Genomic DNA, 14,051 nt, shown 5'->3' on the forward strand with positions numbered 1-14,051 from the left:
GCTCGACTAAAGGGCCAGACCCGCCAGCCAGCGGCCAACGTGTCTTCTTATCCATGCACGTTACAATACTTTATATTTGTTAATTTGTTTACTTTGCATATTACATTTGATTATCCGTCTTTTTCCATTTTCACTCGTAGAAATTTAAATTATATAAGAATTATGTTTCACTTAACACCTGAATGTTTGAAAATTGCTGACTGTATGTTCATAAAGTTCAATAAAAAAAAGGGGGGCACAGCAACCATACGCTGCATGTGAGGACACAACATAAGGAAATAACATAATGAAACAGGCACTCGAGACTAACTCTGTACACAAGTAGGGACAAAGTTGTTTTTTGTTTTTTGTGTGTGTAGAAAGCATTGATGTTTGAATGGCTGTAAGCTTTTACTGAATTTCAGGCATCTCTTTGTTGTGGCTTTCAAAGTAAGGGTCGTGACACTAGGTGTGTCGCAGAATGTCATAATAAAGACATTTCGTCTGGAGACCAAAAAACAAAAAAACAAGCCAACTGGATTTCCTCAAAAATATTTTGGGTCAAACAACGCAATGATTAAATTGTATTCCCAAATACCCCAAATAAGATTCAATGATGAAATGCCTAGTCCGTTTTATGTGATCATTAGTAGGCTATTACCCCTTTCACACTGGCCAAAAAAACCGCTAACATCTGCCTTTGGTGGTCAATGATTGGTCAACGATTGACCAAAGGCGAGTTTTTTTGGCCAGTGTGAAAGGGGTATATGATACTGCACTGATGAACAATATATAGAGGATTGTTAATTATCTCGTTTTATGACAAGAAATAATAAATTATTGCTTATGTCAGTGCACAGAATATTTCATGGATCCTTGGACATGATTCTATGTCTTCTGTATGCTGTGGAGAGAACATGGGTGTAGCCATGGGGTGTAGCCACGGGGGCAAGGTAGGTCATTCGACCGAACAAAAGAATGACCTCAAGTGTATTCAACGAAACCAAGCAGCAGTTATACCTTAGGAACAAAATGAGCTCATTGTCACTGCCATATGATAATTTTAAGCCTGAAAAGTCCATTATTTGGAGATCCTGCCATTAAGTTACAAATTTTAGTATACTAAAGTACAATGTGATCGAAGCCATAGTAGGGCAAAGGCCGGCTTGTGTAAGGTATCCTGTGTGTGGAGTAAAAAGGTCAATTTTTTTGGGGGGGGGGCCTTTTCATAGGCTGATTATAGCCCTGAGAGGGGCACAACCACTGGTGGTTATACAAGGCTGCATGATCTGTGGAAGAGAAAACAGTACTTCAGATGTGCTCTTTGTTGAGTGCTAAAGGGTTCTTACCACATTTGTGTCTGTCTCTATGCTAAGTTCCACAACATACGTTTGGTCAGCTGTACAGCCTTGGTCCCATCTGCAGTCTAACTTGATATGAGCACAGCACCGGTAGTGGCATGTGAATTTACAATCTGCAAGAGAAAGGAGGTAACAGTCAGAGGCTGAAAGAACAGTTCACATAATGGGCCTTCATCATGGGTAGTTGGTATGAACTCAAGAGTAAAATAGATGCATGCCTTAAGAAGTATACATAGAAGTCAGTTTTTGTCTACGTATACACTGTTGGCAATACTAAAATCACAGGTCACACACATGTAAAAAGGCATCCATTACTTTGTTTTCTCTAAATGTGAACTGCTCTGGGGCAGTTTGGGATTCTAAATGTTTTTTATTCTCCCTGGCCTGGCCAATGCGTCTCGAGATCCAATCACTCAGGCCACATTCAGAGGTGGCCTGGGATGCATTTGTCCACATTGCATTTGAAATGTGAATGCACATGTCCCAGGCCACATTGGTCACCAAAGCCTCCTCTGGGCTTCTTTTTTTTTTAAACTTCATCTGTAATTTCTGACACACAACTTGATCCACAAGTTGACACACTTGACCCACAACTGTAGGAGAGCCCCCGCCCGTTTACACATTCAAGTTCAACTTCTGGTTCAAGTTCATTGATCCACCGCAGTGCAGAGCCCGGCCCTCTCAAACCCACTGGAATAATTAAATAATCTGAGTCTGAACCGACGTGGTCGGGTTGCGAATTACAAACTCTATAGTGTTCCGACATTTACATTTTCCCGCATAACGAGTTTTACGAATGAGTTTCAACTTAATGCTGTGTATTTTGAGCACAAAATAAAAGAAGGCAAACAATCGGAGCCTGACGTTCCTAATTCACTCAGTTAATTTTCCTCATTAGATTATTTGTCTCTCTCTGGCGTGACATGTATTTGCCGCGTCCATGCCATTGTAATAATGTGAAACAATTTACCCACAATAGACTATTTCTTAAATGCAATATATCAGGTCAGGGTTCTGAAGGCTTTCAGACAGATCTACATCATCATCAGAATAATAACATTTATTTACACAGCACTTTTTAAAAACCTGTTGTGCTTCACAACAAAATGGAAAGGAAATAAAAGTCAAGTCAAGTCAATTTTATTTGTATAGCCCAATATCACAAATTACAAATTTGCCTCAGTGGGCTTTACAGCAACCCAACATCCTGGCCTTAGACCCTCGCATCAGATAAGGAACAACTCCCTAAAAAAAAAACCTTTAACAGGGAGAAAACTCACGGAGAGCAACAGAGACGGGATCTCCCTCCCAAGATAGACAACATGCAATGGATGTTGTGTTTACACAATTTACAGAATATAACATTCAAAGAGGATAACAGAATTATAATGGAATTATAAAATGTATGAAGAATATGATGAGCAGGATGCCAAGCAGTGTCCAGACACCACCGGAACAGCCCAGGACCTAAGCCATGTGACGAGCATCAATCACCATGTAAAAAAATAATTTTAAAAAAGAAATTAGTCACACATCTTAGTGAGAGAAGGACATAACATTGAAACAGCATAACAAAATTATATGGATTTATAAGTGTATTAAAAAAAAATATGATGAGGGGGATGCCAAGCAGCTTCCAGGTGGCGGCCATCATTACCACGGAGACCTGGAAGGAAGACTGACTGCACATGCACACAAAGGAGACTCAAATGACACTATTCACAAACAGAAAAAGAAAAAGGAGAAGACATCCTTCAGAGAGATTTAAAAAAAAAAGATGTGAGAGAAGAGAACAGTTTGCAATAGTCAATAATCTAAACGCTATAATCTCGTCAGCAGAACAGTGCTTGGTAAAGTCGTTGAGAAAGAAACCGACCTGCCATGCAGTACAGGTTGTGAAGCACTCAACTTAAAGGCACCAAATACACTGCTCAAAAAAATAAAGGGAACACCTAAAAACACAATATAGACCTCGATGAATGAAATATTTCAGCTGAAAATCTTTATTTATTAGACAGAGGAATGTGTTTAGAGCAAAATAACCTAAGAATGATCAATGGAAATCAAAATCATTAGCCCATTAAGGTCTGGATTCAGAATCATACTCAAAATCAAAGTGGAAAATGAGAACATAGGCTGATCCAACTTCTGTGGAAATTCTTCAAGACGATTCAAAATGAGGCTCAGTAGTGTGTGTGGCCTCCACGTGCCTGTATGCATTCCCTACAACGTCTGGGCATGCTCCTGATGAGACGACGGATGGTCTCCTGAGGGATCTCCTCCCAGACCTGGATCAGGGCATCGGTCAACTCCTGGACAGTCTGTGGTGCGACATCGCGTTGGCGGATGGTACGAGACATGATGTCCCAGAGGTGCTCGATTGGATTCAGGTCTGGGGAACGTGCAGGCCAGTCCATAGCATCAATGCCCTCGACATACAGGAACTGCTGACACACTCTGGCCACATGAGGACGAGCATTGTCATGCATGAGCAGGAACCCAGGGCCCACTGCACCAGCATATGGTCTGACAATGGGTCTGAGGATCTCATCCCGGTACCTAATGGCAGTCATGGTACCTCTGGCTAGCACGTAGAGGTCTGTGCGGCCCTCCAAGGATATGCCTCCCCAGACCATCACTGACCCACTGCCAAACCGGTCATGCTGGAGGATGTTGCAGGCAGCAGAACGTTCTCCACAGCGTCTCCAGACTCTCTCACGTCTTTCACATGTGTTCAGTGTGAACCTGCTCTCATCTGTGAAGAGCACAGGGCACCAATGGCGAATCTGCCAACCAAGATGTTCTCTGGCAAAGGTCAATCGGGCTGCACTGTGTTGGGCTGTGAGCACAGGCCCCAATTGTGGACGTCGGGCCCTCATACCATCCTCATGCATTCTGTTTCTCACTGTTTGAGCAGAAACCTGCACATTAGTGGCCTGTTGAAGGTCGTTTTGTAGGGCTCCGGCAGTGCTCCTCCTGTTCCTCCTTGCACAAAGGACCAGATAGCGGTCCTGCTGCGGGGTTGTTGTCCTCCTGCGGCCCCCTCCACGTCTCCTGGTGTACTGGCCTGTCTCCTGGTACCTCCTCCATGCTCTGGACACTGTGCTGGGAGACACATCAAATCTTCTTGCCACAGCACGCATTGATGTGCCATCCTGGATGAGCTGCACTACCTGAGCAACTTCTGTAGGTTGCAGATACCGCCTCATGCCACCTCTAGTGGTGAGGGCACTAGCAAAAATTAAAAACTAACCAAAGATCGGCCAGAAAAGATGAGGACAGGCAAATGGTCTGTGGCCACCACCTGCAAATCCATTCCTTTTATAGGGGTTGTCTTGCAAATTGTCTAATTTCCACCTGGTGGAAATTAGACAATTTACCAACAGGTGAAATTGATTCACAAATCAGTGTTGCTTCCTAACTGGACAGGTTGATATCTCAAAAGTGTGATTGACTTGGAGCTACATTGCATTGCTTATGTGTTCCTTTTATTTTTTTGAGCAGTGTAGTAGGCTTAGGCAAAAAGATGAGTTTTAAGTTTGGATGTAAAGGACTCAACAGACTCTGATTGTCTGATGGCAGCAGGCAGGTCATTCCACAAGAACGGGGCCCGATAGGAAAAGGCCCTGCCACCAGCTGACTTCTTTTTAACTTTGGATACAGACAGGAGCCCTGTATTTTAAGAGTGAAGAGCTCGAGATGGAATGTACGGTTTAAGGAGATCAGACAGGTAAGATGGGGCAAGCCCATTTAGGATTTTGTAAGTCAGCAGAAGCACGTTACATTCTGATCTAACATGGATAGGAAGTCAATGAAGGGAGGCAAGAATTGGTGTAATATGGTCAAATTTCCTAGATTTAGGTAGGATTCTAGCTGCAGCATTCTGAACCATCTCACAACTTTTAGTACTACAATATGGCAAATCCTGAAAACAGAACATTACAGTAATCAAGTATGGATGAAACAAATGCATGTATTAGAGTCTCTGCATCAGCCATGGACAGAAAAAACCGAATTTTAGCTATGTTACGTAAGTGAAAAAAGGCAGTCTTGGAGATTTATTTAATGTGCTTATCAAAGGAAAGAATGGGATCAAACGTAACACCAAGATTTTTGGCTGCTACACTTTGTGAAATCACGGAGTTGTCAATTGTTATCCTTACTTGATCAAATTGGTGTCTGTGTCTAGCAGGGCCAAGGACCAGCATCTCAGTTTTATCCAAATTTAAAAGCAGAAAGTTTAGACATCCACTTTTTCACAGCATCTAAGCAGGCCTCTAAATTAGTCATTTGAGTATGATCATCAGCCCTTATAGGCACATAAAGTTGAGTATCATCAGCATAGCAATGGAAATTTAATCTGTAACTGCGTACAATTTGGCCAACAGGTGAAATATAAAGAGAGAAAAGTAGAGGGCTAAGAACTGAGCCCTGAGGTACGCCGTATTTAACATCAGAGAATTTTGATGTAATATTACTATAGCAGACCCAATGTGCTCTTCTAGATAAGTAGGACTTAAGCCAAGCCAGAGACACCAAAATTACAATTTAATCTGTCTAATAGTATACAGTAATCAATGGTGTCAAAGGCTGCACTGAGGTCCAGTAGTAGAAGCACAGAAGTGGAATCAGAGTCGAGTAAGCGATCGTTCACCACTCTGGTCAGAATAGTTTCAGTGGAGTGACAGGCCCTGAAAGCCAATTGAAAAGGTTCATATAGATGGTTTTCTTCTATATGGGTCGAAAGTTGTTGATACACAACTCTCTCTAGTACTTTAGAAAAGAATGGAAGACTAGAGACTGGTTGATAGTTATTAAGAGATCCTGGATCAAGGTGCAGCTTTTCTAAATAGAGGTTTAACCACAGCTGTCTTAAAACTGCTGGGAACAATGTCAGTAGTAAGTGATAAATTAACAATGTCTAGCACTGTAGGTCCCAGAAAAGGCCAGAGATCTTTAAAAAGTTTTGCTGGTAACAGGTCAAGTAGGCAAGTAGTTGGTTTAGAAGCTGACACAAGCTTAGTCAAAGTATCAAGAGAGACAGCCTCAAAAGCTGCAATAACAGTGACTCATTGTATACTAGATATGAATTTGGTAAGACAGGATCTGCAGAAGTAGCTGGAGTTGAAAAACTAATTTTGTTTATGATCTCATCACCCTTATAGCAGAAGAAGTCTAGAAACTCACGGGCCGTGAATGGTGAGCAGCTAATAGATGGACGCTTTTTAGTAAGTTAAGATACAGTGTCAAAGAGAAATCTGGGGTTATCCATCCATCCATCATCCGAACCGTTTATCCTGCTCAATAAACACTCATGCACTAGGAGTCAGGGGGCAGGCCCACAGGAGAGTGATCAAAGAGCTAGCCAACACTGCTGAAAGGACTAGCCACTGGATCTGGATCAAAAGGAGAGACGCCGTCTGGGCTGCCAGGGTGAACAGCTAACCACAGGTCACACACCCAGGACCGATCAACCTGTGGTGGGCCTGCCTCAGCGGAGGGTGTCTTGTGATAAAAGGCCGAAACACCCTGTGATGCTGAGGTACACAACTGATGATGTGTCCTGGTGGTGGCAATGTCACCTTGGCAGACATCTCCAGTTTAATTCCCACCGAAACTGTTGCAGTGCAAACACTAGGGATTTTAACAACCAGTCCTTTTTTGAATCTTGAATATCTGGAGTAAACCAGTGACCGCTGCGAAAGGGCAGCTGATGATCAGGGAAAGACCAGATGACAGCCTGGAAAGACTGCTGACAGGAGGGAATAGACCCCAACGGGGCTGGTATGGGCTAGCGACTCGTACTAGCAGGACCCAGCGCTAGGTAGCGTTCCTGGATCCACCCAATATTGCTACGAAAACTTTAAAGAGAAGAATACCCCCAGAGTCTGCAAGAGCGGGGGCACAAGATGACTCACAGGTGGATCACACGGTAACGGAACAAGGAAAGGATTTGACAATGAGTCGGACGACTAGCACTGCAACCGATGGATCATCAACACTGGCAGGACAAAAGCTGCACAGCTGCATCTGTGACTGGTCAAAGGTTACATCAGTGAAGGGTCTCAAGATCCATCAAGGCAAAAAGAAGTGCCTTAGTGAGCTCGGTAAGGGGCCTCGCATTGACCAATACTTTTTAAGAAGTAGGCCAAATCAGTAGAGTGAAGCCAGGAGGCAGGAGAACCCCCACAGTCCTCAGGGTACCAGCACCCCAGACGAAGTTCAGCTTTGCATAGACCCTCCAGTGGACTCCGGTCTGGAGCCCGGCCAGCCACAGCCAGCAGCAGAGAGGAAGATGGAAGGAAGAAAACCTCAAATCCTGTGGCCCAAGTCCAGCCAGAAGATTGAGTGGGAGACCATCAACTCTGACCTTGTCCTCTTGCTAGAAGGTCAAAAGGGAACAGTTGAAAGAAAACTGAAGAACATGGGAGCCATAATTTACAGCTATGGTGCAGAGAGATTTGGGGTAAAGGAGAAGATACCCAGTAGGCAGAAAGACCCTTCAACCCAGCCCAAATCCAGGAGGCAGCGGGAAATTGACAGGTTGGTGAAGGAGAGAAGACAACTGAGGAAGCAGTGGAGGAAGGCCACAGAGGGAGAGAGGGTTGGGCTTGACGCACTGCAGACTGAAATAAAGCAGCATTTGACAAAGCTGCAAAGAGCAGAACACCTCAGACGACAGCATAAGAGGAAAGAACGGGCTAGGACTCGCTTCTACAGCAACCCTTACAGCTTTGTCAAGAGCCTTTTTGACAGCGAGAAGAATGGGAGCCTCAGAGTCCCCATACGAGATCTGGAAGAGCACCTAAAGAAGACCTACTCTGATGTCCGGAGACATGAGCCAGTCACTATCCCGGATGACATGCCACCAATTCACCCACCTGTCCACCATATGGACACAAGACCCCCCACATGGAGCGAGGTGGAGAGGATGGTAAAGCAGGCAAGATCGATGTCAGCTCCTGGGCCCAATGGTATTCAGTACAGACTCTATAAGAACACTCAAGTAGTCCTGAAATACCTCTGGAAGCTGATGAAAGTGGCATGGCAGAAAAGAGTCATACCCAAGGCATGGCGAAGAGCAGGAGGCATTCTGATCCCCAAGGGGAAGAACTCTTCCTGCATCAGCCAGTTTCGCCAGATCAGCCTTCTAAATGTAGAGGGAAAGATCTTCTTTAGTGTGATTGCCCAAAGGCTCTCCACATTCCTGCAAAGAAACAACTTTGTCGACACATCAGTGCAGAAAGCCGGGATCCATTGCTTCTCAGGATGTCTGGAGCATGCTAATATCATCTGGCACCAGATACAAGCTGCCAAGAAAGAACGGAGAGACCTGCACGTGGTTTTCTTAGACCTCGCCAACGCTTTTGGATCAGTTCCTCACAAGATCCTGTGGACAGCGTTTGATTTTTTCCATGTCCCCAAAAACATCAAAGAGTTGGTCAAGACCTATTTTCAGGATCTCCAGTTCTGTGTCACAACACAGAACACCACCACCACTTGGCAACATCTGTAAATTGGCATCATGGCGGGCTCCACTATTTCCCCTCTGGCATTCACCATGGCAATGGAGCTTGTCATCCGTGCATCTCGATGGGTGGTGGGAGGCGAAAGGTCCAGGAATGGCATGCGACTTCCACCAATCCAGGCGTATATGGATGACTTGACCACCATAGCAACAACAAAACCATGCACCAGGCGCCTGCTGCAGAAACTCCAGCAAAACATCAAGTGGGCACGAATGGAGGTTAAACCAAATAAATCTCGCAGCATCTCCTTTGTTAAAGGCCAACTAACAGATGAACGGTTCTGCATCAGTGATCAACCAATCCCCACAGTCCGGGAGAAACCCATCAAGAGCCTCGGATGGTTGTACAATGGAGACCTCAAAGACACCCAGCAACTGGAGCAACTTCGTCAAATTACAATCAGTGGCCTCAGGCAAATCAACAACACCGCACTGCCCGGGAAATTGAAGCTCTGGTGCTTTCAGTTTGGACTGCAACCCCGACTCATGTGGCCAATAACCATGTACGAGGTCTCACTATCTCATGCCAATCGCTTGGAGAGGCTAGTGAACTCCCAGGTGAGGAAGTGGCTTGGACTGCCAAAGTGCCTCAGCAGTGTTGGACTCTACGGCAATGGAGCCCTCGCACAGCCAATTTCCAGCCTGGTTGAGGAATTCAAATGTGTCAAAGTGGGGCTGGACATGTCCCTCACAGAATCCCGAGACCCGGTAGTGAGAGGAGGTGCTCCAACCCTAGCAACAGGGAAGAAATGGACCCCAGCTGCAGCTGTACCGGAGGCGAAATCTGCCCTCCGCCACCGAGACGTACTAGGCCATGTTCAACAAGGCAGAGGCGGCCTTGGCCTGGGAATAAAAACACCTACCTGGCAAAAGGTGACTACTACCGAACGGCGAACTATGCTGGTTGAGGAGGTTCACCGACAGGAAGAAGCACCCAGATGTTCTAAAGCCGTAGCACAAGCCAAACAGGGCCACTGAATGAGGTGAGAGGTTGTTGAAAAGAGGAAACTCACATGGAGTGAGCTCTGGAGCATGGAATCGAACAGGCTTAGTTTCATCATCAAAGTCACATATGATGTCCTGCCCTCTCCCACAAATCTAAATCTCTGGTTTGGAGAGAATCCATCTTGCTCCCTGTGTACAGCCCCAGCAACCCTCAAGCACATCTTGGTTGTCTGCAAGACCAGCCTTACCCAAGGCAGATACACCTGGCGACACAATCAGGTGCTCAGGTGCTTGGCAGCTGAACTCGATCACAAGAGGATTTCCATCAATGCCCAACCCTTCAACAACCAGGAAGGACCCCGGTGTTTTCCAGCTTTTGTTCAGGAGGGGGATAAACTGAAGGCCAACCCTTCACTTCCCAACTTAGGCTCACTAAACTCAGCCAGGGATTGGGAAATGCGAGTGGACTTAGGCCAGAACCTCATCTTCCTGACAGAGATCGCAACAACCACCTTGCGACCAGACCTCGTCCTCTGGCCCAATTCTTGCCAGCTCGCCTACATCATTGAGCTGACAGTCCCCTGGGAGGATGCAGTCGATGAAGCGTGTGAGTGTAAGAAGCTGCGGTACGCCAACCTAGCAGCCGAAGCAGAGGACAGAGGCTGGAAGGTGAAGGTGCATCGTGTGGAGGTGGGTTGTAGGGGCTTTGTTGCCAGCTCCACAGCAAAACTCCTGAGGGAACTAGGAGTCAGGGGGCAGGCCCATAGGAGAGTGATCAAAGAGCTAGCCAACACTGCTGAAAGGACTAGCCACTGGATCTGGATCAAAAGGAGAGACACCGTCTGGGCTGCCAGGGTGAACAGCTAACCACAGGTCACACACCCAGGACCGATCAACCTGTGGTGGGCCTGCCTCAGCGGAGGGTGTCTTGTGATAAAAGGCCGAAACACCCTGTGATGCTGTGGTACACAACTGATGATGTGTCCTGGTGGTGGCAATGTCACCTTGGCAGACATCTCCAGTTTAATTCCCGCCGAAACTGTTGCAGTGCAAACACTAGGGATTTTAACAACCAGTCCTTTTTTGAATCATGCCACGATAAGTAAAAAACTTCCAATTTTGATTTTCGCTATTTACATTCCAGTCTCCTGCAGGCCCGCTTAAGAGTCAAGTCATGTCCATTTTATTTGTGTAGCCCAATATCACAAATTACAAATTTGCCTCGGGGGCTTTACAGCAACACAACATCCTGTCATTAGACCCTTGCATCAGATAAGGAACAACTCCTTAAAAAAAAAAAGAGCTTTAATGGGGAGAAAAAAATCATTAAACCAGGGTGTAGGCCTCTTTAGTCACCTAGCTCTGGTAGTGAGAGGTGCAACTGAATTGAGGAGACTAGAGAGGGCCACATTTAAGTCACTAGTGAAATTTTCAACAGTCAGTTACCGCAGTGAAAGGAGCCAAGACTTCAGGCAGCTGCTGGCCAAATGCAGCTACAGTGGAGGGACCAGTGTGGCTAATGGCAATTACACCTGTGCTGACATTAACTGGACAGGCCATATAATGCTTCAAATTTGATGAGAAAATGATCTGACACAGCACATGTGGTTGGCAAGACATTCAGATCAGAAACAGCTGTCCCTTTAGATAAAACCAAATCAAGGGTGTTACCACTGCAATGAGTTGACTCTTGAACAAACTGAGAGAACCCAAAAGTATCAAGCTAGTGCCAGAAAGGCTTTACTTAGATGATCAGCAGCCTTATTCAGATGAATATTTAAATCACCAAGAATTAGAATCTCATCAGAGTGAGTAACAAGGCTTGAGACAAATTCTTCAAGAAATAGTGAGCAACAGCCAGGAGACCGATAGAGTATCACGATTTGGACTGAGACAGTCTATTCATGGCTGAGGGAGATGGACCAAGAACAAGAGCCTCAAAAGACTGGAATTTATATTCAAGTCTAGAAGTCAGATTTAAAATAGATTTATATATTAAGGCAACACTCCCACCTTGTTTATTTGCCTGAGCTACATGGACATAAGTACAGTCAGGTGGGGAAGCTTCATTTAAGGGAAGGAAAACATTTGGTTTCAGCCATGTTTCACATAACCCAATCATATCAAAACTATGTTCAAGAATCATTTATTCGTAAGGCTTTGGTAGACAATGATCTGATATTTATGAAACCAAATTTAAGCATCTTGTAGAAGTGATCAGTAGTAGGCAGAACTTCAGAGCTACTAATAGGTGAAAGATTAATTGGAATTAGACATCTTGTTGACAATTTTGACAACCAATGCTTTGGACGATATGTGGTCACATTTTTGATAACATTAGATGTTTGGTTCTGTAGATTATTAGGTACTTCGTTGCACATTTACCCACCACCAGTGGTAGGAATAATTATTAGCTTATTGTGATTCACACATTTAGGAGAGGATAGCTTGGGAGCAATACAGCAGGGTAGAGAGATGGTCTCAATGCTATAGACCAAGCTGTCAGTCTGATAAGCTACACTATGAGAAATTCCCTGGCTAATCATATTAATTAAACTACTTGACTCCACATCCGCACTAGATTTAAACCTAGCAGGCTCTCTAATCACCTGCAACCTACTGAATGATAAGTCCCTAGTGTCAAACTAAACGTAAACAGCTATCTATATTGCTAGACAAAAGAGCGGCACCGTCCCCAGTAGGGTGAATGCCGTCCGCTTTCAGCAGGTACGGGCGGCCCCAGAAAGAAGGCCAGTTATCAACAAAGCCGAATCCCTGCTCATTACAGTAACCAGCCAGCCAGTGGTTCATTGAGGTGAGCCTACTCTACATCTCATCATTACCCCTGACGGGTAAGGGACCAGAGACAATTAATTGATGCCAACACATCTTTCTGGCAAACTCAAGCATTCTGAGTAGGCTGGCTTTTATGATCTCTGATTGCTTCATCCTAGCATTATTGGTGCCGACATGATTGTTGCTGGAAGTAGTGGTGCTGTGTGCCCGGGTTCCCTAACTCTCCCTCTGTGATGCCAGCACCCTAAAATTATCCTCTATGTCAGAGAAAAGAAAAAAGTGCAGTTGGGCTATGGGATGATTTATTTTATTTCTTTAAGAACATTTCAAATTTTGTATGACAACATAATTTGGTGGAATCATTGATAGTGGTCTCTTAAAGATGTGAAATACGTCAAACTAATTGAGGGCCCATTAAAATGAGGAGTGAACAAGGATGTCTCATTTTGTTAAACGCCTATTGCTTCGACTCCTCTTTCCTTGCGTTTCTATATGTGTTTAGCCCCCCAACACTGCCCCCCCACCATACTCAACCATATGGTGTCTACGGTCAAAACCTACAGATTTCTGGGTTCCACAATCCCCCTGGACCTAAGGTGGGCATCCAACATAGATACAATCATCAAAAAGGTCCAGCAGAGGATGTATTTTCTCTACCAGCTCAAGAAATTCAGCCTGCCTCATCAAATGTTGATTCAGTTCTACACTCCAATAATCCAGTCTGTCCTCTGCACATCCATCACTGTCTGGTTTGGTTCGGTTCAGCCACCAAACAGGACAGGGACAGACTACAATGGACAGTTAGATCTGCAGAGAAAATCACTGGTGCCAACCTGCCCTCCATTTAGGACTTATACACCTCCAGACTCAGGAAACGGGTAGGCAACATCACTGCAGATCCATCACACCGTGGTCACAACCTGTTCCAACTCCTCCCCTCTGGTAGGTGCTACAGAGCACTGTACCCCAAAACAACCAGATATAAAAACAGTTTCTTTCCGCGGGCTGTCATTCAAATGAACGCTTAACACTATCAGTAAATCCAACCATTTTTTATATACTGTACTGTACTGTACATTGTACGTATACTGGTATGCTCTGTCATGTCCATCTACCTCAGGGATGCAAGTAACCTGCATCTATTTCAGCATCTCTGGTATATTCTCCACACCATTCCACCTTATTATCTCTTATGTTGCCTGTATATAGTCAATCCTTGTGTATATATCTGAAGATTGTTGTTGTAGTGTTGTTATTCTATGTTAAGTACACCAAGAGAGCCATGAAACCAGATTCAAATTCCATGTAGTGCAAACCTACATGGCCATTAAACATGATTCTGATTGTGATTCTGATTTATTTACGTGATTGTGACACGTGCCACAGGGAGGGTTCGAGATGAAGGCGGACATAGTTTTAGGCAATTAACACAGGCTAATATC

The 14,051-nt window shown here is 44.8% G+C and overlaps 1 protein-coding gene across 1 annotated transcript in view; it reads right to left on the reverse strand.

The window, feature by feature from the left end:
• Nucleotides 1–14,051, reverse strand: part of LOC130106908 (ras association domain-containing protein 1-like) — a 28,194-nt gene that overhangs the window by 10,672 nt on the left and 3,471 nt on the right. Inside the window, exon 3 of the mRNA XM_056273219.1 lies at nucleotides 1,329–1,453. Coding sequence (XP_056129194.1) covers nucleotides 1,329–1,453 — 125 coding nt within the window. The remainder of the gene's footprint in view (nucleotides 1–1,328; nucleotides 1,454–14,051) is intronic.

This window comes from Lampris incognitus, chromosome 2 (assembly GCF_029633865.1).
Source record: "Lampris incognitus isolate fLamInc1 chromosome 2, fLamInc1.hap2, whole genome shotgun sequence".
Lineage (NCBI taxonomy): Eukaryota > Metazoa > Chordata > Actinopteri > Lampriformes > Lampridae > Lampris > Lampris incognitus.